Genomic DNA, 22,427 nt, shown 5'->3' on the forward strand with positions numbered 1-22,427 from the left:
ACACCTGGGTGAAATTTTAGACTTCTAGGCCTACCCTTATGGGAGTTATGGAGGTTTTAGTTTGTGGTGTCACTGGCATCCACGAACCTCTCCAAAACGTCTCCAAATGGCCAAATTGTGCCAAATGCTTTTACTCACTTCTGTGACACTGGAAACATTACTGAAGCATTCTGGTGACTATAAAACCGTTCTCCATGATTCAAAACATAATTTATTCACACATTCATTTGATGGGTGGTTGGAGGGGTTTCCACACGCTTCTAGGTGGCCATATTGAGATATTGTCATGTGACAAGACACTACAGAATAGTTACCATTATACAAAAATGACAGACTATACTGAACTGAATTTCAAACAAGGATTGTATTATCTATCAATACACTATTACTGTATGTATAACTGTGCCAATATCAACAAAATATCAGTGTTTGCCATCAAAGTCCCAAGCACTGCGTCGGTGAAAAACAGTCTGAAAAACTGCAGTGGACTGGTTGCCACTCTGGTCTCCTGCTGTGGTCCGGGCTGTCTCACCGGCATGAAGGCAACTTGAGCAGGCTCAACGTCGTCATCCCCCACATCATGCCACTGTTGTTCCTCCGTGTGGGAGCTATGTGCTCTGGAGGATCCTCCTCTTCTGCCCCTCCCCCGGGCACGTCTGGCAGCACGGGAACGTCCAGCAGTTGCTGTAGAAGCTGCAGCTTCCCCTGAGCCAGAGGGGGCAGTAAAAGATGCAGCGGGGGAGGTAGCACTGGTGGATGCAGACGATCGTTGCCGCATCTGCCGACCACCTTCAGCAGGAGATGGGGTTTGGCGTCTGCGTGTCCTACTTTGAGGCTCCCAATCCACGTCACTGTCAGACTGTGACCTACAAAACACAATGCAATGCACAAATGTTACCAAATATAATGAAAAAATATATAAATGCATTTCAATGGGGTGTTATTTACATAGGAAACAAATAAACACGGATATGATATTATATATTACACAAAAACATCAGGGAAATAACTGTACATAAACAGAATAATTGAATTGGGGGAATATTCCCAGTGTTTGGTCAGTGAAAAAGATCTAGTTCAATTTGTTTACAAGCTTGAGAAGAAAAATCTAAATAAAAGGGAATTAGAGGATAGTCTGTCCCGGGGGGTGGGGGAAGAGAGAGACACGGACGGACGGACGCTCATCGCCGTCAGCCGGGGGACGGACGCTCGTCACCGTCACGCGCGGAGTATAGCGCCGCTGACCTAGCGGTATAGCAGGGTAGCGCCGCTGTTCCACCGTCTGGGGAGAACCCTGCTTAGGCGGGAGGCAAAAACGCTTGGGCGCCGCGCCTAAGCCGTATAATGGCAGGGAAAACCCTGACATTATAGAATAGGATTACAAGGATTACATAACTTTAGTTGAGTAGTTGAGTAGCTAGCTAGCTAGCTAGGCTTAGCAAGGCTAATTAGGCCCTGGGGCGCTAACCATTTAGCATCATTTATGACATGCTAATGTATACTGTACGGTCACTGTAATCATACAAAAAACCCCACCCACTAACTTTCTTTCAAATTTCACTCATGGCTAAATAAATAAATAAAACATGATCAAAGATAACGTTACTCACCGATCTAAGATGTCGTCAAGTCCCTGAGCGAACATCTCCTCTCTCTCAGAGTCATACTCACTGTCTTGACTCTCATCAGATGATGCTATAGTCCATTCCTGGTCATCTTCTCGAATATATTTGGATTTCTTCCTGGCTTTCGCCATTGTAAACTCTGAAAATGCCTACGAAGAAATGTAAATGTTTGCTGCGTCTCTTCACCGTGCGTCTGCTGCGTGAAGTCCGCCCACGAGTCGCCAGACGCACGGAAACCCCTCGGCTCATAAATACCTGACCTGGGCACGCCTGCCCTCATTAGAAAGGTAAAATAATTGGCTAGAAGCCTGAGTTATTGACATGTCGATAGCCAATACGCTATTCCTATACTAAGGCAGCGAAAAACAGTAAACAAAGTATATTGGTCCTTCAAACAGGCAGCGCTCGATCTACTTCAGGGGCTCTGCTGGGGTGAAAACTGAACAGAAAAAGATGGGGACACTTTTATTTTGTAGCTAGCAAAGTGATGAAAACAAGCATACCCAACATCACCATACAGGAACTAGAAAACATTTCGGTGCGGCCGGTAAAGTATGAACTTTATATGCCGGACAAAGTTGGCAGACGGTAAACAAATGGACTTTACAGGACGATATTCACAAGCTGGAATAATTTTATGAAAAACCATTTTGATGCTTTTGATCAGTGGATTCTTACGGACAACTGGAAAATAGATAATTGAGGAATGGACACATATTACGGCTTTATGGCCGCTTCAAAGGTAGGGAGTCGCCGTGTGTTTCTTGTGTCTCACGTTTACCATGCTGGTGAATATCAATGATTTATGGTTTGGTGCTCATGATTTCTGCAAAATCAACTGGATGAATGAATTGCGGAGATTCTCCTCTTTCTAACGACGTATAGTATGTCCATATTGATGAAAGTTGAAGCGGGATACGTCACTGCGCAGTGTAGACATACAGTCATTTATCTGAAATCGCCCGTCGGCGGGCGGGTGGGTGCGGAGAGGTTAATAGTTAGATTATCTGGGCTGAGGCCATTGGACAGAACCAGATCCAGAATGTGACCCTTTGAGTGAGTGGGTTCTTGAACTGCTTGGGTGAGGTTGAACGACTCCAGAATATCTATAAAATCTGAGGTGAAAGATTGAGGGGGACAACAAACATGAATGTTAAAATCACCAAGAATAAGAATTTTGTCGTACCTTGTCATAAAATGGGATAAAAGCTCTGCAAACTCTTGGATAAAAGCAGAGTTTGGTTTAGGCGGTCTGTAAATTACTAAAATAAATAGTGGAACCTTTGCGTGAACCATAAAACCAAGATGTTCAAAAGAAGTAAAACTACCATGTACGACAGGCGTGCAATTAAAATCTTTTCTGTAAATGACAGCAACCCCCCCTCCCCTGCCTGACAGCCGGGGTTGGTGGAGATGTGTAAAATCAGGGGGGGGTTGCTTCAATAAGAGGACTAAGATCTCCCTGGGACAGCCAAGTTTCTGTGAGAATAAAAATATCTAGATTATTGGCAGTTATAAAATCATGGCATAGAAAGGTTTTGTTGTTGAGGGATCTGATGTTTAAAAGTCCAAAATTTACAGGGTTACAGCTGGGAGCAGGAGGGGACAAAGGTTGTAGAGGGACTTGAATTTGGTTATTGTGATTGACAGCAGATGGGTGTGGTCTTGAACGTGTTGCAGACGGTCTATGATAATGAATGATGGAGGTTATAAATGACGGTGTATAAGTCCTGTTTGTGAGAGAGGGGAGTGCTGCTGGTGATGAGATTGAGTGCTGAGGTAGTCAATGTAAAGAAGAGTTTAAAATAGAGTAAAACAAGTTGTCTGTTAAAACGGGTTTGGGCTTAGCCCCGAGCCTTTGCCAGGAGTCATCTGGGGTAGAGGTCGGAGGAGGGGGCGAATCAGCAGGACTTAGGCGAGTGGTGACAGTGAACTCTGGAGGAGCGGCAACTTCAGCAGAGGCAACAGGGAGGCTGGCGTCGGGTTCATGGGTGCAAGTTGTGTTGGTTATTGCTGCGCCGAAGGTGATGGTGTCCAGGAGTTGTTCTGCTTCCTGGATCTGGTATAAGGTGGAAATTCGTCCTTCCAGTTCAGTGATCTTCTCGGCCAAGCGGGAGCAGCTGACACAAATGGGTGAAGAGGTGAGTGGGGCCATCGGGAGTAGACGGGGTGGCTGGGGAGCAGAAGTGAGAAAGGAGGCCAGTACAAGGCTAACAATGTAGGAAGGATGGGTGACGAGTGGAGCATTAACGTTAGCTGCAGACCGGCAGAGCACAGGCACTTACACGCATGGGCTCCGACCCGGAGCCCACAGCGCTTGATATGGCGTTAGCAGACATTACGGGACCAGAGAAAGGACATCAGGAGGCAAACAACTTACCGACACGGATCCAACAAGTGGACCCGCTGCGGAGATTAGGCTTCGGTTTGAGTGGGAAGTTGGAGGCGTCCTCACAGTCCTCACAGTCTGAGTGGTAGTGGTAGGCTGTTAGGATCAATGCTAAAAACAAACCGGCTTTAGCTAGGTCGCTTGTTAGCCTCCAGGCTGAGCCTCGTGCATGTGTGAAAGTCAATAAAGCCCCCCTTGACCACACCCGGGGCCAAGCCGTGGAGCGCTTGGGAGGAGCCGCTAAGCAGAGGCCACTCCACTGCGCAATGCGAACGGCACACCACAACAGGTATGAAGAGTGGCGGGAGGTGGGCTCTGGCAGCAGACCACTGGGGCTCATCGCTTCTCGGCCTTTTGGCTAAGATCAAGTGTAGTATAGGTTTTTGCCTTTTATCATGTCTCATTCATTTTAAAGCAATCATATGTATGGTTTTTATCTGTAAATAACTTTTTACTGTATCATACTTGTTTATTTATTTTGAATTGTTTTTACAGATAAAAGTGATATATGTGGTGATGCAAATGACATGTTGATTTAAGATGTTCTTAATTGCTTTTAAAGGACACATTGTGATGATGACTTGAAAAATGTAAAATGATTACTGAGTCAATAAATTTTTTCGTAAGAAAAAAAAATAGGTTTTTGCCGGAGTTGTGCGGTGTATGGGGCCCGGTCACAGATCAGCCAATTTTTACGGCTGGCTGGCGATCCGGTCTCAGTGATGGCAAGCAGCTCTACATCTCAGGCAGCCATGGCGGCTGGCCTGCGAAACTCCATACGCTTTGTGTGGAAAGAGAGAGAAGCGGCCGTCGGAAAGCGGGAGTGGTTCGTCAGGACCATGTTGATCGGAGCTCTCAAGATGGACCCCGGCCAGGTGTTTTGTCTGCAATGGAACGGTTCTGAAGGTTCGTACGATCTGACAGTGCACAGCCAGGCTCTCTATGACCGTGTGCTGGGGACGTGCAAGGAGAAGGCAGAGTTAGCGCAATTTTCATCTTTTCGTGTCGAGCCACTCTGTAAGAGGAACATTCGAATCATTACTGTGCATGTTTATAACCCATATGTTGGGGACGAGGCCGTGGCGATGTTCCTGAGCAGGTATGGCATGGTGGACAAGACAGCCAAGTACCTGAAGGACAGTTATGGTATATGGTCGGGGCGGCGACAATTCAGGGTTCATCTCGGGGATGATCCAGATAGCAGCGATGGTCTTCAGCATCCTCCTGCCTATTTTTATATCGGGGCGGACAGGGGTTTTTTGTTTTATTCAGGGCAGCCGAGTTTTTGCAGACAATGCCACAGCTTCGGACATTTAGCAGCTGGGTGTGCCTGGGTTCGCTGTCGGAACTGTGGGGGTCCTGGACACGGCGCCGCCTCTTGTGCTGCACCACGGGCCTGCCATGGGTGTGGGGCAGAAGGGCACCTCCTCAAAGAATGCCCTTCTCGCGTTCGCACGTATGCGGATGCGGCGGGGGTGGTGCAGGCACCGAGCCTCCGGCCACTGCAGGAGGTATTGGAGGAGATTCGGGTGACGGCAGGAGTCCCCCCGACTGAGGTGGCGGCCACGATTCCGGAAAAAGGCCCAGCGACCGAGATTGCTCCGGTTGGGGGGGCCGAGGCAGCAGCGGAAGGCTCAATTGCTCTCGGGGAACCAAGTGTGGATGCTGACCTTCTAGTAAGCTTGGGGGACTCCTTGCCTCTGGTTGGGTCCTGGGCAGACTATGGGATGCAATCGGAGGAAGAGCCGGTGGTAGAGACTGGGTCAGGAGGAGGGAGAAGACGGAAGGCATCCTCGGGAGGAGAGTTGATGGAGTCGTCAGCAGAAGTCGGTCGGCTGGAGCCGATGGTGCAGGTCCGCAGGAGGAAGAAGAAGAGGAAGGAGAACCGGGATGGCAGTCGAACGGCGGCTGCGGGAGCCCCTTTGACACTAACAGGCCGCTATGATGCCCTCTGTGGGAGCCAGGAGGAGGAGGGGTCCAGCGGAGGGGTGGCTGAAGGGGTAGGTGTGCCTGGCCTCATCACTGGGGACCGACACATGGGCCAGGATGCTGAGGTGATGGGGGCTGGTCACGTCATTGGTTCCGCCGGCTTTAGTTGGGCTGATGACTCCGGCTTGGCGCAGCGGCCTGTGGACCTGGAGCCGGTGTCGCCCCTGAGCCCTGCCCGCTCTTTCCATGGGGCCGGATCGCCCAGCAGTGTTGCTTACCTCCCAGAGAGTGAGCCCTCTGACCCGGAAGGCTCTCCGGGGGCCGAGACTGAAGGGACTGGGCGGGAGTCAGGAGGGGTTTTACCCAGCTGATGAGCTTGTTTTCAGTTCTGACTGTGAACGTAAGGGGTATGAGGGATCGGGGGAAGAGGACTAGTGTATTTCAATACTTGTCCCAGATTTCTTTCCAGGTTTGTTTTCTGCAAGAAGTACATCTAAAAGATGGTGGGGATGCACAGGTTTTTTCAGGGGAATGGAACAGGGGGGAGTCCAGGTGGGGGGTCAGGGGGGTGCATTCATCTGGGATTGGGGTTTTATTTGGGTGCCGGGATTTCCACCTTTCGGGTTGTTTTTCGGTAGTACAAGGGAGGGTCCTTGTGGTGGATGCAGAGTGGAGGGGAGTTCATCTTCGTTTCATAAATGTTTATGCCCCAGACGAGCCGCAGGGACGTAAGGACCTCTTTTTGGCCTTGACGGACATTTGTGTTTCTAACAGGATAGTGGTCTTGGGGGGGGGGACTTTAATGTGTCTTTTGAGGGCAAAGGGGATTTTAGTTTGCCATATCTGAGGGAGGTGGTGCAAGGGTTTATGTTTCGGGATGGGTTCAGGGCAGTGGACACTACGGGGGATGGGATTACATGGTCCAATTCTCGGGGCTCCCGCAGCCGCATCGATTTTATTTTTGTTCCAGTCAACGCCAATGTTCGGAGTGCTGTGGTGTCACCAGTGTGGTTTTCGGACCACAGTCAGCTCTTGGTTACTTTTACAGTTGCAGTGCCCCATTTTGGGCGGGGGTTCTGGAAATTGAACAGCAAAGTGCTAGGGGAGGCGGCTTTCCAAAAATGTTTTATTGCTCACTATGAGGTGTGGGTTCTGTTGAAGCCTTATTTCGGGTCAGTGGTGGAGTGGTGGGAGTGTGTAAAGCGCAACACACGGGTCTTGACAGTTTCACACTGCGCGGCCAAGGCACGGGCAGGTAGAGAGGAGTTTTTTGGGCTGCAACGCTCTCTACAGAATCTGGTGGTGGCAGAGAATAACGGGGAGGGAGTTGATAGGGAGGGGATGGAGGCTGTGAAGAAGCAGCTTGGCCATTATTTCAGGGAGAAGGCTAGGGATTTCTTATTTCGGTGTCAGAGGGAATGTTTCGAGTTCGGAGAGGTTTGCAGCGCATACTTTTTCAAACAGGTCAAGGCAGCCCGGACCAAAGTGTGTATTCCACATTTGCGTGGGAGGGATGGGGGTCTCATTTCTGATCCAGAGGGGATGGTAGAGGTAGCCTCCGGTTTCTTTGAGGAGGCGTTTGGGGAGCGTACAGTGGATGATTCTGGCGCAGGCCGTTTTCTGGGGGGTTTGAGGGGTAGAGTGCCAGGGGTGGTGGCGGAGAATCTGGAACGCCCAGTGACCATGGCTGAGGTAGAGAGTGCCATGATGGGGTTGCCAGCCGGAAAGGTGCCTGGTATTGATGGGCTGCCGACAGAGTTTTATGTTGCGTTCTGGGGGGTTCTGGGGAGGGATTTTTTGGGTGTTGTTAACTCAGTCTTGGATGGAGGCCTCTAGGATCAACAATGAGGGAGGGGGTCCTTACTCTTCTGTACAAGAAGGGGGATAGGGACGTCCTGGGGAATTACAGGCCAATTACTCTGCTCTGTGCAGACTACAAGATCCTGGCTAGGGTTTTGGCTTGTAGGCTTCGGGAGGCCCTTCCTCATGTGGTACATGAGGATCAGACATGTGGAGTAGAAGGAAGGAGAATACAGTGGAATTTAGGGTTGGTAAGGGATTGTATTCACTGGGTGGGGGAGCGTCGGGTGCCTATGATGTTGGTGGCTTTAGATATGGAGAAAGCTTTTGACAGGGTGAACCATAGGTTCCTGTTTTCGACTATGGACAGAATGGGTTTTGGGCCTTGTTTCTTGAGGTGGTTGGGGATTATGTACACAGATGTGGGGAGTAGGGTTATTGTAAATGGACACATGGGCAGGTTGGTTCTGCAGCGGACAGGGGTTAGGCAAGGATGCCCTCTGTCACCCCTACTGTTTGTGCTCTATATAGAGCCGCTGGGTGCAGCAATAAGAGCAGACCCAGGGGTAGTGGGGCTGCGCCTGCCTGGTGGGGATGTAGAAGATTTCAAAATCTCTCAGTATGCAGATGACATGACTCTATTTTTGACAACTGACGGTTCCGTGTCACGATTGGTGCATATCCTGGAGGACTTTTCTAATGCATCCGGGGCTAGGGTGAATTTGGGGAAATCCTCAATTAAATACTTTGGGCCATGGGCGGGGAGGAAGGGGGGCCTGGGTGGGCTGTCTCAGTGCCAGGGCCCGATGAGGGTCCTGGGGGTGGATTTCGAGGGGGAGGATAGTGGACGGCTGAATTGGGGTAAGCGCCTGGCAGCAGCTCGTGCGCGTATGGGGCTCTGGAAGGCCCGGCACCTGTCCTTGAGCGGTAGGGTGCTAGTGATTAAGGCAGACATTTTGCCGTCTTTTATTTATTTAGCTTCCCTTTGCCCCCCGAGTATAGGAGAGGGCTGGTGCGGGACATTTTCTCCTTTGTGTGGGGGTGGTACGAGTATGTAAGGAGAGATTGGATGTGTCAGGATGTGAGGGTGGGGGGAAAGGGGGTCCCGGATGTCCCACTTAAGTTGGATGTGCTTTTCTTTTCTTTCTTGTGCAACAGTGTACGTGACTCTACGAGTCATCGCTTTCATTTGCTTTTGTTGTTTTGGTTGTCTTTTCCTCTGAGAAGGCTGATAGTGTGGAACAATCTGAGGCCGAAGGGAGATGTTCTGCCTCAGCACTACAAGCAGGTGGTGAACTGGGCTAAACGCCATAAGGAGTGCCAAGAGGGGACATTGTGCCTCAACCATCGGAGCCTCTATAAGGCTTTGGCGGAGAAGCGGGGGCCTGTGGGGGTGTATGGGGTCGGTCCAGAGGGATGGAGTTTTATTCAGCAAAAGGATTGCCAAATAGACTAAGGGACACAAACTGGCTGTGCCTCCACAGGAGAATGCCGGTTAGGGAGGTCCTGCATAGGCACGGGCTGTCAAGGTTACGCTCGTGCCCGAGGACAGGTTGTGGGTTGGATGAGACTATCCATCATGTCTTTTGGGGTTGCAGGTTTGCCAGGGGGGTGTGGGGCGATTTGAAAATATTTTTCCCAAAGTTGGGGTTTCCGTCATACGACATGTTGATGTTGGGTTTGGGTTTGAGGGGGAGGGGAAGGGAAGGGTTTCTGTTATGGTTATTGCTGTCTGTGGGGAAGGCCGCATTATGGGACGCACGAGCGGTGCTGATAAAAAGCAATGTGAACTGGGGGGTCAGTGGAGTGGTGGCAAAGATAAGGGAGGAGGTAGGGCGGATGAGGAGAATGGAGGAGGACAAGTATGGGTATCATGCAGCAAGAGAGCGCTGGAAAACTTTATTTTTCTAATCAGCAGGTTTGAGGGTCATGTATTGCCTGTTGTATGGTGTGTAATGTATATGTCGCACAGATGTAATGATGTGATTTGTGTTTTTGTGGTTGAATAAACAAGGAAAAAAAAATAAAAAATCTGTTCTTATCAGTTTAATATCTGATATGTCCTCTATATGGGGACTACATATTAAATGGATTTTTAGCCTCGGGAGCTGAAACAGGGCCTTGCTCCGTTCACTCCACGCATCGACCCGGTATTGCAGCGCCGCCGGGAACGGTGCACCCCTCTCCTGCCTTGTTGAAAATCAATCACTCGTGCAGACCAAAGGCCTTGTGACGGCCAACTTGGCACCGGCCCAAGAGACTGGGCTCGTGGCAAAATTCCCGGGTGGCACACTGGCGTCGCTCCTGGAGCCACCGAGAGTTGTGTGACATTTGGCTGCCTGCGCCCGACGAGCAGGCTTTCCTCTCTCCACAAAGCGGTCGCGGACAGCCCGGGGTAATGTGGGGACGGGCGGGGGGAATGGGTGTGGCCACGGATCACGACGAGCCAAGTGAGGCTCACCGTGAGAGCAGTGCCTGGGGCCACGGCGGTCTTGCCCGCTGTCGAGGAGAGGAGCTGTACTTACTCGGGTTTCTCTTCATAACGCACAAGTCTTTCGCCTTTTACTAAAGACTTCCGTGGAGAGGAACACCAATGAGTTGAAGATAGAAGAGAGAAAATGCATTGTTTTGTACTTTGCTTCTTTGCACATTGTTTACTGTTCATTCTTGCATATTTGCACAGTGTTGGTTTTATTTTAGATACACCTGAGGCCAGTCAAGGTAAGTAAACTTTCAGTACTTTTACTTTTAGTTCCCTTATTCTTGACTGGTTTCTAGTGGTTCTTTTAGTGGTTTTAGTATTATTTATGGTTCTCTTAGCTGTAATTTATTGTATTTTACTCATTTTTATTGTTTGAAGTGTGGTGTCTCCAGCCATGTCGGCTGCCCGTGCCGGCATGCGGAGGCACCACAGTGTGCGGTTTCTGTTCAGAGAGCTGGATGGTAAGCTAGTGGAGATGTCCAGACTGGATTTCTCCAGAAAGCTCATCCAGAAGGCCCTTGGCTTTACACCTAACGAGTTAAATTGTGTACTGACTCTGCCCTTCAACAAGGGTTTTGACATTAGTTTTGTTACCGCAGCTGTGTTCCAAGATTTTTGGCAACGGTTTGAAAAGGTTAAGACCCAGTTTTCAGCATTTAATGTGGAGAAACTGACTGACAACTCCCTGAAAGTGGTTGTTGTTAGAATGTTCAATGAAATGGTGAATGCTGAAGATATCTGTATGTGGCTGGGTAGATACTGCACTGTGAAGGGCCAGGCTACCAAGGTGAGAGATGAAGACGGAATTTGGAACTGTGCATGGAGGGTCCCCATTCAACAATGGCAGGACCCTCATGGTTACCAAGGCCTGTGTCATCTCCCATCAATGATAGTCCTTGGTGAGAACAGGGGCTACATCCACTACCAGGGCATGCCCAAGCTCTGCCGCAAGTGTGGCGAGCATGGGCACCTGGCAGAGGCTTGCAAAAACACAGTCTGTGGTAAATGCAGAGAAATTGGGCACTCCTTTGAGGAATGTCCCAATGGCAGAAGGTGCAATCTATGTGGAGATTCAAACCACCTCTTCAGAGATTGCCCAAAGTCTTTTGCCAACAAACTGAAGGCCCAAAAAAGGACAGAAACTGAAATTGTAAATGGTAAAATTGCACAAGAAAATGGCCGAAAGGCAACAGGTGAAGTGTTAATTGAAGAGGAGGGGCTGGGAAATTCAAATCTCCCGCCAAAATCCGTGGTTGGAGGAGAGGAGCCCGGTGAGGCGGGACAAGGGGAGGGGCCTGGCTCCAACCCAGCAGAGGGCGACGCTGAGGGAGAGGGTGGAAGCCAGGCAGCAGGTGGAGCTGGACCAGAAACCTGTGTGTCAGACATGAGTGCCACCGATTCAACGGCTAGTCTGATCACAGTCGATGAAGAAGAAGAAGAAGAAGAAGGAGCAGGGTCCAGCGACACCTCCCTCCCCAATACCCAGCCCAACCTCAAGAGAACTGCATCTGAACTGTCCAGCTCGGAGGCTGATGCAGCCTCAGAGAAGAAGGGAAGGGCCGAGCTTGTTTCAAACAGTTCCTCTGTGGGGCAGCTCGGAGCCTTCCCTTCCAGTTCACCCAATCAGTGCTCTTTTCTTGGTATAGCACTACAGTCAACTCCATTGGAAAAGCGTGCAGACATTGCTTTCCGGAGGAAAGAATCTCAGGCCTCACCCCCAGATTGCATTGGGATAGTGAAATGAGATGCTTTTACATATCTGAAAATCTGGTAGTTGCTAAAAGACATATGTGCAATCACAAAAGCTGTGATTTTACTGTTGCTTTTACTAATGTACTCTGTTTCTTCATTCCACTCAAGCTGCTATCAATCGATCCCAGAGTACCTGTGTCTTTTAAAATGTTGATGGTCTATGATTTTATAAGCACTGTTTTTACAGATATGAGTATGGTACAGGAGGCACTGACCCTTTTAACCAACCACTGCTCTTTCCTCTTTCTTGTGCAGGAGCGGGAGCCAGTGAGTCCGGTGCGAGGGCTCGCTGTTGGCGATCCCTCGATGCCTAGGCACTTTGCAAACCATCCCGCTCTCCCAAACGGACTACGGGCCCTGTCCTGGCTGGTGGCTCATGAGGTCCTCCCGGTCAGGACCGCTATGCACTCCCGGGGCATGTCATCATCCGCCACCTGCCCCCGACCGGGTTGTGGCGCGCCTGAGTCGGTGAGGCACTTGCTCTGGGAGTGCAGCGCTGCCGTTGACCTGTGGGCAATGGCCGGCTCCCAACAATTCCCGTGCTTGCCAGCAGGGGAGGTCCCCGAGGCACAAGTAGTGCCCTACGGGGTGAGCCGGAGGAAAACGACGACAGACAAATTCTCACACCACTGGCTCACCCCCGCCGCCGCAAAGACGCCATTGGACCTCCACAAACCTGCTGGCAAGAAGGCGTATGCAGATCCCCCAAGTGGCTACGTCCCGAATGGCCGCAGCGACGGCTGCCTGAGCCGTCGCTGCAGGCGGCAGGCCAGGACGTAGCCACAAGAAGAATCGCCTCTGCGCCCATTCGGAGGTGGGAGCCGGAGCCACACAGGAAAGGTCATGGCAGCGGCGGCCTGATCCTCCGCAAACGAAAGGAGCAAGAGGTGGAGGACCTCCTCTGAGTGCCACCGGCCGGTCCCCGGGGCCTGATGGGAGAGTGGGATGAGTTCCCTCGATAGGGACTCTCCCCGCTTCTGCACAGCAAAGACTTGAGAGATTTAAAAATGCCCTCCATTTTAAAAGACATGCACATGGACTCGCACATTTACACTAAATCACACAATGGACTGTTGACACCAAGAGGAGCACTTTCTTTTAACATGTCTTATTCATTTTAAAAGCAATGATATGTGTTGTTTTTATCTGTAAATACCTTTTTAATGTATCTAATAGTTGTTTTTATTGTAAATGGTTTTAAAGATGAAAATATACATGTACTTTTACAGTTGCAGCGCCCCATTTTGGGCGGGGGTTCTGGAAATTGAACAGCAAAGTGCTAGGGGAGGCGGCTTTCCAAAAATGTTTTATTGCTCACTATGAGGTGTGGGTTCTGTTGAAGCCTTATTTCGGGTCAGTGGTGGAGTGGTGGGAGTGTGTAAAGCGCAACACACGGGTCTTGACAGTTTCACAATGCGCGGCCAAGGCACGGGCAGGTAGAGAGGAGTTTTTTGGGCTGCAACGCTCTCTACAGAATCTGGTGGTGGCAGAGAATAACGGGGAGGGAGTTGATAGGGAGGGGATGGAGGCTGTGAAGAAGCAGCTTGGCCATTATTTCAGGGAGAAGGCTAGGGATTTCTTATTTCGGTGTCAGAGGGAATGTTTCGAGTTCGGAGGGGTTTGCAGCGCATACTTTTTCAAACAGGTCAAGGCAGCCCGGACCAAAGTGTGTATTCCACATTTGCGTGGGAGGGATGGGGGTCTCATTTCCGATCCAGAGGGGATGGTAGAGGTAGCCTCCGGTTTCTTTGAGGAGGCGTTTGGGGAGCGTACAGTGGATGATTCTGGCGCAGGCCGTTTTCTGGGGGGTTTGAGGGGTAGAGTGCCAGGGGTGGTGGCGGAGAATCTGGAACGCCCAGTGACCATGGCTGAGGTAGAGAGTGCCATGATGGGGTTGCCAGCCGGAAAGGTGCCTGGTATTGATGGGCTGCCGACAGAGTTTTATGTTGCGTTCTGGGGGGTTCTGGGGAGGGATTTTTTGGGTGTTGTTAACTCAGTCTTGGATGGAGGGCTTCTAGGATCAACAATGAGGGAGGGGGTCCTTACTCTTCTGTACAAGAAGGGGGATAGGGACGTCCTGGGGAATTACAGGCCAATTACTCTGCTCTGTGCAGACTACAAGATCCTGGCTAGGGTTTTGGCTTGTAGGCTTCGGGAGGCCCTTCCTCATGTGGTACATGAGGATCAGACATGTGGAGTAGAAGGAAGGAGAATACAGTGGAATTTAGGGTTGGTAAGGGATTGTATTCACTGGGTGGGGGAGCGTCGGGTGCCTATGATGTTGGTGGCTTTAGATATGGAGAAAGCTTTTGACAGGGTGAACCATAGGTTCCTGTTTTCGACTATGGACAGAATGGGTTTTGGGCCTTGTTTCTTGAGGTGGTTGGGGATTATGTACACAGATGTGGGGAGTAGGGTTATTGTAAATGGACACATGGGCAGGTTGGTTCTGCAGCGGACAGGGGTTAGGCAAGGATGCCCTCTGTCACCCCTACTGTTTGTGCTCTATATAGAGCCGCTGGGTGCAGCAATAAGAGCAGACCCAGGGGTAGTGGGGCTGCGCCTGCCTGGTGGGGATGTAGAAGATTTGAAAATCTCTCAGTATGCAGATGACATGACTCTATTTTTGACAACTGACGGTTCCGTGTCACGATTGGTGCATATCCTGGAGGACTTTTCTAATGCATCCGGGGCTAGGGTGAATTTGGGGAAATCCTCAATTAAATACTTTGGGCCATGGGCGGGGAGGAAGGGGGGCCTGGGTGGGCTGTCTCAGTGCCAGGGCCCGATGAGGGTCCTGGGGGTGGATTTCGAGGGGGAGGATAGTGGACGGCTGAATTGGGGTAAGCGCCTGGCAGCAGCTCGTGCGCGTATGGGGCTCTGGAAGGCCCGGCACCTGTCCTTGAGCGGTAGGGTGCTAGTGATTAAGGCAGACATTTTGCCGTCTTTTATTTATTTAGCTTCCCTTTGCCCCCCGAGTATAGGAGAGGGCTGGTGCGGGACATTTTCTCCTTTGTGTGGGGGGGGTACGAGTATGTAAGGAGAGATTGGATGTGTCAGGATGTGAGGGTGGGGGGAAAGGGGGTCCCGGATGTCCCACTTAAGTTGGATGTGCTTTTCTTTTCTTTCTTGTGCAACAGTGTACGTGACTCTACGAGTCATCGCTTTCATTTGCTTTTGTTGTTTTGGTTGTCTTTTCCTCTGAGAAGGCTGATAGTGTGGAACAATCTGAGGCCGAAGGGAGATGTTCTGCCTCAGCACTACAAGCAGGTGGTGAACTGGGCTAAACGCCATAAGGAGTGCCAAGAGGGGACATTGTGCCTCAACCATCGGAGCCTCTATAAGGCTTTGGTGGAGAAGCGGGGGCCTGTGGGGGTGTATGGGGTCGGTCCAGAGGGATGGAGTTTTATTCAGCAAAAGGATTGCCAAATAGACTAAGGGACACAAACTGGCTGTGCCTCCACAGGAGAATGCCGGTTAGGGAGGTCCTGCATAGGCACGGGCTGTCAAGGTTACGCTCGTGCCCGAGGACAGGTTGTGGGTTGGATGAGACTATCCATCATGTCTTTTGGGGTTGCAGGTTTGCCAGGGGGGTGTGGGGCGATTTGAAAATATTTTTCCCAAAGTTGGGGTTTCCGTCATACGACATGTTGATGTTGGGTTTGGGTTTGAGGGGGAGGGGAAGGGAAGGGTTTCTGTTATGGTTATTGCTGTCTGTGGGGAAGGCCGCATTATGGGACGCACGAGCGGCGCTGATAAAAAGCAATGTGAACTGGGGGGTCAGTGGAGTGGTGGCAAAGATAATGGAGGAGGTAGGGCGGATGAGGAGAATGGAGGAGGACAAGTATGGGTATCATGCAGCAAGAGAGCGCTGGAAAACTTTATTTTTCTAATCAGAAGGTTTGAGGGTCATGTATTGCCTGTTGTATGGTGTGTAATGTATATGTCGCACAGATGTTATGATGTGATTTGTGTTTTTGTGGTTGAATAAACAAGGAAAAAAAAATAAAAAAATCTGTTCTTATCAGTTTAATATCTGATATGTCCTCTATATGGGGACTACATATTAAATGGATTTTTAGCCTCGGGAGCTGAAACAGGGGCTTGCTCCGTTCACTCCACGCATCGACCCGGTATTGCAGCGCCGCCGGGAACGGTGCACCCCTCTCCTGCCTTGTTGAAAATCAATCACTCGTGAAGACCAAAGGCCTTGTGACGGCCAACTTGGCACTGGCCCAAGAGACTGGGCTCGTGGCTAAATTCCCGGGTGGCACACTGGCGTCGCTCCTGGAGCCACCGAGAGTTGTGTGACATTTGGCTGCCTGCGCCCGACGAGCAGGCTTTCCTCTCTCCACAAAGCGGTCGCGGACAGCCCGGGGTAATGTGGGGACGGGCGGGGGGAATGGGTGTGGCCGCGGATCACGACGAGCCAAGTGAGGCTCACCGTGAGAGCAGTGCCTGGGGCCACGGCGGTCTTGCCCGCTGTCGAGGAGAGGAGCTGTACTTACTCGGGTTTCTCTTCATAACGCACAAGTCTTTCGCCTTTTACTAAAGACTTCCGTGGAGAGGAACACCAATGAGTTGAAGATATTTTTGGCAGGCTTTGCCGTTTGGCTGAGCCTCGTGCATGTGTGAAAGTCAATAAAGCCCCCCTTGACCACACCCGGGGCCAAGCCGTGGAGCGCTTGGGAGGAGCCGCTAAGCAGAGGCCACTCCACTGCGGCAATGCGAACGGCACACCACAACAGGTATGAAGAGTGGCGGGAGGTGGGCTCTGGCAGCAGACCACTGGGGCTCATCGCTTCTCGGCCTTTTGGCTAAGATCAAGTGTAGTATCTGTTCTTATCAGTTTAATATCTGATATGTCCTCTATATGGGGACTACATATTAAATGGATTTTTAGCCACGGGAGCTGAAACAGGGGCTTGCTCCGTTCACTCCACGCATCGACCCGGTATTGCAGCGCCGCCGGGAACGGTGCACCCCTCTCCTGCCTTGTTGAAAATCAATCACTCGTGCAGACCAAAGGCCTTGTGACGGCCAACTTGGCACCGGCCCAAGAGACTGGGCTCGTGGCAAAATTCCCGGGTGGCACACTGGCGTCGCTCCTGGAGCCACCGAGAGTTGTGTGACATTTGGCTGCCTGCGCCCGACGAGCAGGCTTTCCTCTCTCCACAAAGCGGTCGCGGACAGCCCGGGGTAATGTGGGGACGGGCGGGGGGAATGGGTGTGGCCACGGATCACGACGAGCCAAGTGAGGCTCACCGTGAGAGCAGTGCCTGGGGCCACGGCGGTCTTGCCCGCTGTCGAGGAGAGGAGCTGTACTTACTCGGGTTTCTCTTCATAACGCACAAGTCTTTCGCCTTTTACTAAAGACTTCCGTGGAGAGGAACACCAATGAGTTGAAGATATTTTTGGCAGGCTTTGCCGTTTGGCTGAGCCTCGTGCATGTGTGAAAGTCAATAAAGCCCCCCTTGACCACACCCGGGGCCAAGCCGTGGAGCGCTTGGGAGGAGCCGCTGAGCAGAGGCCACTCCACTGCGCAATGCGAACGGCACACCACAACAGGTATGAAGAGTGGCGGGAGGTGGGCTCTGGCAGCAGACCACTGGGGCTCATCGCTTCTCGGCCTTTTGGCTAAGATCAAGTGTAGTATCTGTTCTTATCAGTTTAATATCTGATATGTCCTCTATATGGGGACTACATATTAAATGGATTTTTAGCCTCGGGAGCTGAAACAGGGGCTTGCTCCGTTCACTCCACGCATCGACCCGGTATTGCAGCGCCGCCGGGAACGGTGCACCCCTCTCCTGCCTTGTTGAAAATCAATCACTCGTGCAGACCAAAGGCCTTGTGACGGCCAACTTGGCACCGGCCCAAGAGACTGGGCTCGTGGCAAAATTCCCGGGTGGCACACTGGCGTCGCTCCTGGAGCCACCGAGAGTTGTGTGACATTTGGCTGCCTGCGCCCGACGAGCAGGCTTTCCTCTCTCCACAAAGCGGTCGCGGACAGCCCGGGGTAATGTGGGGACGGGCGGGGGGAATGGGTGTGGCCGCGGATCACGACGAGCCAAGTGAGGCTCACCGTGAGAGCAGTGCCTGGGGCCACGGCGGTCTTGCCCGCTGTCGAGGAGAGGAGCTGTACTTACTCGGGTTTCTCTTCATAACGCACAAGTCTTTCGCCTTTTACTAAAGACTTCCGTGGAGAGGAACACCAATGAGTTGAAGATATTTTTGGCAGGCTTTGCCGTTTGGCTGAGCCTCGTGCATGTGTGAAAGTCAATAAAGCCCCCCTTGACCACACCCGGGGCCAAGCCGTGGAGCGCTTGGGAGGAGCCGCTAAGCAGAGGCCACTCCACTGCGCAATGCGAACGGCACACCACAACAGGTATGAAGAGTGGCGGGAGGTGGGCTCTGGCAGCAGACCACTGGGGCTCATCGCTTCTCGGCCTTTTGGCTCAGACAGCGATCACTCCCTGTTTGCAGGTTTGCTTCCTTTTTTGTGGATTTAAGCCGTAGCACCTTGGGAGATATTGTTTTTGTGTTGTATTTTGCGTTTTGCACTTTTCTGTCATTGTTTGTTTTGCGTATTTGCACATAGGCTAGTGGAAACGTCAGAAAACCAGCCGGGGTAAGTAGGCTTTTAGTACTTTTACTTTTAGTCCTCTTATCTTTACTGGTTTTTTAGTGTTTTTACTAGATTTTAGTCTTAATTTATTTAATTTATTGTATTTATTTCTTTTATCGTAGTGTGGTGTCTCCAGCCATGTCGGCTGCCCGTGCCGGCTTGCGGAGACACCACAGTGTACGTTTCACTTTTAAAGAAAAGGATGGAAAGCTCCTGGAGATGTCCCGACTGGACTTCTCCAGGAAGCTAATTCAAAAGGCCCTTGGATTTTCCCCCAAGGAGCTGAACTGCGTTTTGACTCTGCCCTTCAACAAGGGATTTGATATAAGTTTTGTTACTGCAGCTGTGCTACATGAGTTCTGGCAACGTTTTGAAAATGTTAAGACCCAGTTTTCGGCATTCAATGTGGAGAAACTGACTGACAACTCCATGAAAGTGGTTGTTGTTAGAATGTTCAATGAAATGGTGAATGCGGAGGATATTTGTATGTGGCTGGGTAGATTTTGCACTGTGAAGGGCCAGGCTACCAAGGTGAGAGATGAAGACGGCATCTGGAACTGTGCCTGGAGGGTCCCCATTCAGCAATGGCAGGACCCCCAGGGGTACCAGGGCCTGAGGCATCTCCCATCCATGGTAGTCCTCGGTGAGAACAGGGGCTACATCCACTACCAGGGCATGCCCAAGCTCTGCCGCAAGTGTGGTGAGCATGGACACCTGGCAGAGGCTTGCCAGAACACAGTTTGCGGTAAATGTAGAGAAATTGGGCATTCCTTTGAAGAATGTCCCAATGGCAGAAAGTGCAACCTCTGTGGAGATTCTAACCATCTCTTCAGAGATTGCCCTAGGTCTTTTGCCAACAAATTGAAAGCCCAGAGAAAACAAGAAAGCGATATTGAAAAAGAAAATACCCCAAAAGAAAATGGCCGAAATGTAACTGACGAGGTGCTAATTGAAGAGGAGGGGCTGGGAAATTCAAATCTCCCGCCAAAACCCGTGGTTGGAGGAGAGGAGCCCGGTGAGGCGGGACAAGGGGAGGGGCCTGGCTTCAACCCAGCAGAGGGCGATGCTGAGAAAAAGGGTGAAAGCCAGGCAGCAGGTGAAGCTGGAAAAAAAATCTCTGTATCAGACTCAAGTGCCACGGATTCAACGGCTAGTCTGATAACAGTCAATGATGAAGAAGAAAAGGCAGAGTCCAGCAACACCTCCCTCCCCAATGCCCAGCCCAACCTCAAGAGAACTGTATCTGAACTGTCCAGCTCTGAGGCTGATGCAGTCTCAGAGAAGAAGGGAAGGGCCGAGCTTGTCTCATACAGTCCCCCTGTGGAGCAGCTCGGAGCCTTCCCCTCCAGTTCACCCAATCAGTGCTCTTTTCTTGGTATAGCGCTACAGTCAACTCCACTGGAAAAGCGTGCAGACATTGCTTTCCGGAGGAAAGAATCTCAGGCCTCACCCCCCGATTGCATGGGGATAGTGAAATGAGATCCTTTTACATTTCTTAAAGGCCGGTAGTTTCTTAACAGTAGCCTTTTAACAATACTATAAATGTCATACCTGTTGCTTTTATCAATTATACTCATGGCCCTCAACATCTCCACCCTCAATGTGAGAAGTGTGAGGTCGGGAGTTAGAGCCCAGACTGTTTTATCCGCCCTAAGTTCTTTTAAGTCAGATGTGTTTTTATTACAAGAATGTAGTCTTCCCTTTTTAAAACATTACAGAAACTGGGAAACAAAGTGGCCTTTCGGTCAATCCATATGGAGTGGCTCAAACCAAAACAAAGCAGACGGAGTAGCCATTTTAATTAAAAACCCCTTAGTAGTGGTGAAGGGCAGCACCGTGGTGAGAGACGGACGGGCAATTTTAGCACACTTGACATATATAGGGCAGGATTTTAATTTACTGAACATATACGGTTTTAACGACAAAAACGATAGGTATGACCTTTTAAAAGAACTGCAGTCCCACATGCTCGGCAGGGTTCCTTTAGTGGTGGGAGGGGATTTTAATTGTGTTTTATCCAGAGCAGATAGGCGGGGAGCAGGGGATGATTTTAAAGTAGACAAAACATCAGTTTTATTGCAAGACATGTGCAAAGATTTTAGGCTACAGGACTGTTTTAAAATCATGCATCCTAGAGAGGAGGGCTTCACCTGGTTCAGTGGTGATGGCACCAAAGCCTCTCGCATCGACTATGTTTTTACACGGGACTGCCCACCAACCGATGCTAGATTGACCCCTGTTTTCTTTTCCGACCACGCTATGCTTTCATGCACCCTGACACTATCTTCGGGTGTGACTGTAGGAAGTGGTCTGTGGAAGCTAAACTGCTCCCTGTTAGAGGACAGGGAGACAGTCAGACAATACAGGGAGCAGTATAGCCAATGGCAGACCCTTCGAGACTTTTTCCACTCACGTGCACACTGGTGGGAGTGGGTAAAGACAAAGACGAAAGATTTTTTTAGGCAGGCAGGAAGTAAGAAGAAGGCAAAAGAGAAACGATGCATGTTGGGACTGCAGAAAAGACTACAAAGGTATTTTAAACTGATGAACCAGGGCTTTGATTTTAACGAAGATATTGTAAAAGTTAAAAAGGAAATGTCGCAAATACAAGTTATTAAGAGTCTAGGCATAATTTTAAGAAGCAAGGAAAGAGAGATTGAAGAGGGAGAAAAATGCACACGATACTTTTTTAAGAAAATAACTAGTAAAGGAAGGGTTTTAACAAAATTGACAAAAGACGATGGGACTTTTACTGCAAACACAAAAGAACTAAATGAAATGGTGGAATCATTTTACAGAAAGTTATATACAGAAAAAGAAATAGAAAATGAAATCACAGAGCAAGTCTTAAAACATGTTGAAAAAACAGTGGATGATAGTGTGCTTTTAACACAAGATTTTACCCTTTTAGAACTACATAAATGCTTAAAAAATTTTAAGAAAGGGAAGTCCCCCGGTCACGATGGACTTCCCTTGGAATTTTATTTAACCTTTTGGGACATCCTTGCGACAGATTTACTGACTCTTTTTAACGACTTTGACCAGATAGACCTTTTACCGGACAGTTTTAGAGTAGGGATAGTCACTTTGATCCACAAAAAAGATGACCAGACTGACCTGAAAAACTGGAGACCAATAACGCTTTTAAACGCTGACTGCAAACTTTTTAGCAAACTTTTAGCAACTCGTTTATCTCTGGTTTTAGGGGAGGTGATCCACCCGGATCAAGCCTGTGCCATCCCGGGGAGGAAGATCACCGACAGCCTCGTACTGATCAGAGACACCATCTGTTATGCGAGAGACAGAGATATTCGGCTTGTATTGCTAAATTTAGACTTTGAAAAAGCTTTTGATCGGGTCTCGCACCAGTACCTATTTCAGGTACTGCAAAAAATGGGGTTTCCTCAGAGGGTCATAGCGTGGGTGGGATTGCTCTACCAGAGTATCAGGAGCAAAATCCTTGTAAATGGGCAACTCACAAATGCAGTAAATATCTGCTGCGGTGTCCGTCAGGGTTGTCCGTTATCTGCCCTCCTCTACGTCATATGTGTAGAACCATTGGCACAGATCTTGAGAAGGGACAAATGGATCAATGGGGTGTCAATTCCAGGGAGTGGGGGCATGGTCACAAAATGCCTTTTATACATGGACGACATTAAACATTTTATGTACTGACATTTTATCTGTAAACAGGACCATGGACTTGACTGACTGGTACGGACGGGCCTCTGGAGCCAGACTAAACCGCGAAAAGACACAAGCGAAGTTTTACGGACCGTGGACAGAGACCGAGACCACAGGACTCCCACTGACTGTGACACA

At 50.1% G+C, this 22,427-nt stretch overlaps 1 protein-coding gene, 7 non-coding genes and 2 pseudogenes across 8 annotated transcripts; all 10 read left to right on the forward strand.

The window, feature by feature from the left end:
• The first annotated feature begins 4,352 nt into the window (after window positions 1-4,352).
• LOC115577395 (uncharacterized) lies at window positions 4,353-4,479 on the forward strand (annotated as a pseudogene).
• A 5,249-nt stretch (window positions 4,480-9,728) lies between these two features.
• LOC115577393 (U2 spliceosomal RNA) lies at window positions 9,729-9,927 on the forward strand. The gene has a single exon (XR_003983107.1). It is a non-coding gene; the product is annotated as a U2 spliceosomal RNA (small nuclear RNA).
• Window positions 9,928-10,264: 337 nt separating this feature from the next.
• On the forward strand, window positions 10,265-10,395 carry LOC115577416 (uncharacterized; annotated as a pseudogene).
• Window positions 10,396-11,777: 1,382 nt separating this feature from the next.
• On the forward strand, window positions 11,778-13,191 carry LOC115576792 (uncharacterized). Its single transcript, XM_030409359.1, has one exon. It carries the CDS (start codon window positions 11,966-11,968, stop codon window positions 12,755-12,757), a length of 792 nt encoding a protein of 263 aa, XP_030265219.1. The 5' UTR covers window positions 11,778-11,965; the 3' UTR covers window positions 12,758-13,191.
• A 2,753-nt stretch (window positions 13,192-15,944) lies between these two features.
• On the forward strand, window positions 15,945-16,144 carry LOC115577388 (U2 spliceosomal RNA). Its single transcript, XR_003983105.1, has one exon. It is a non-coding gene; the product is annotated as a U2 spliceosomal RNA (small nuclear RNA).
• Window positions 16,145-16,481: 337 nt separating this feature from the next.
• Window positions 16,482-16,596, forward strand: LOC115577399 (U5 spliceosomal RNA). The gene has a single exon (XR_003983110.1). It is a non-coding gene; the product is annotated as a U5 spliceosomal RNA (small nuclear RNA).
• Window positions 16,597-16,774: 178 nt separating this feature from the next.
• LOC115577379 (U2 spliceosomal RNA) lies at window positions 16,775-16,965 on the forward strand. Its single transcript, XR_003983099.1, has one exon. It is a non-coding gene; the product is annotated as a U2 spliceosomal RNA (small nuclear RNA).
• A 337-nt stretch (window positions 16,966-17,302) lies between these two features.
• On the forward strand, window positions 17,303-17,417 carry LOC115577400 (U5 spliceosomal RNA). Its single transcript, XR_003983111.1, has one exon. It is a non-coding gene; the product is annotated as a U5 spliceosomal RNA (small nuclear RNA).
• Window positions 17,418-17,594: 177 nt separating this feature from the next.
• LOC115577376 (U2 spliceosomal RNA) lies at window positions 17,595-17,785 on the forward strand. Its single transcript, XR_003983096.1, has one exon. It is a non-coding gene; the product is annotated as a U2 spliceosomal RNA (small nuclear RNA).
• A 337-nt stretch (window positions 17,786-18,122) lies between these two features.
• LOC115577402 (U5 spliceosomal RNA) lies at window positions 18,123-18,237 on the forward strand. The gene has a single exon (XR_003983112.1). It is a non-coding gene; the product is annotated as a U5 spliceosomal RNA (small nuclear RNA).
• The last annotated feature ends 4,190 nt before the right edge of the window (window positions 18,238-22,427 follow it).

This window comes from Sparus aurata, chromosome 24 (genome assembly GCF_900880675.1).
Source record: "Sparus aurata chromosome 24, fSpaAur1.1, whole genome shotgun sequence".
Taxonomy (NCBI): domain Eukaryota; kingdom Metazoa; phylum Chordata; class Actinopteri; order Spariformes; family Sparidae; genus Sparus; species Sparus aurata.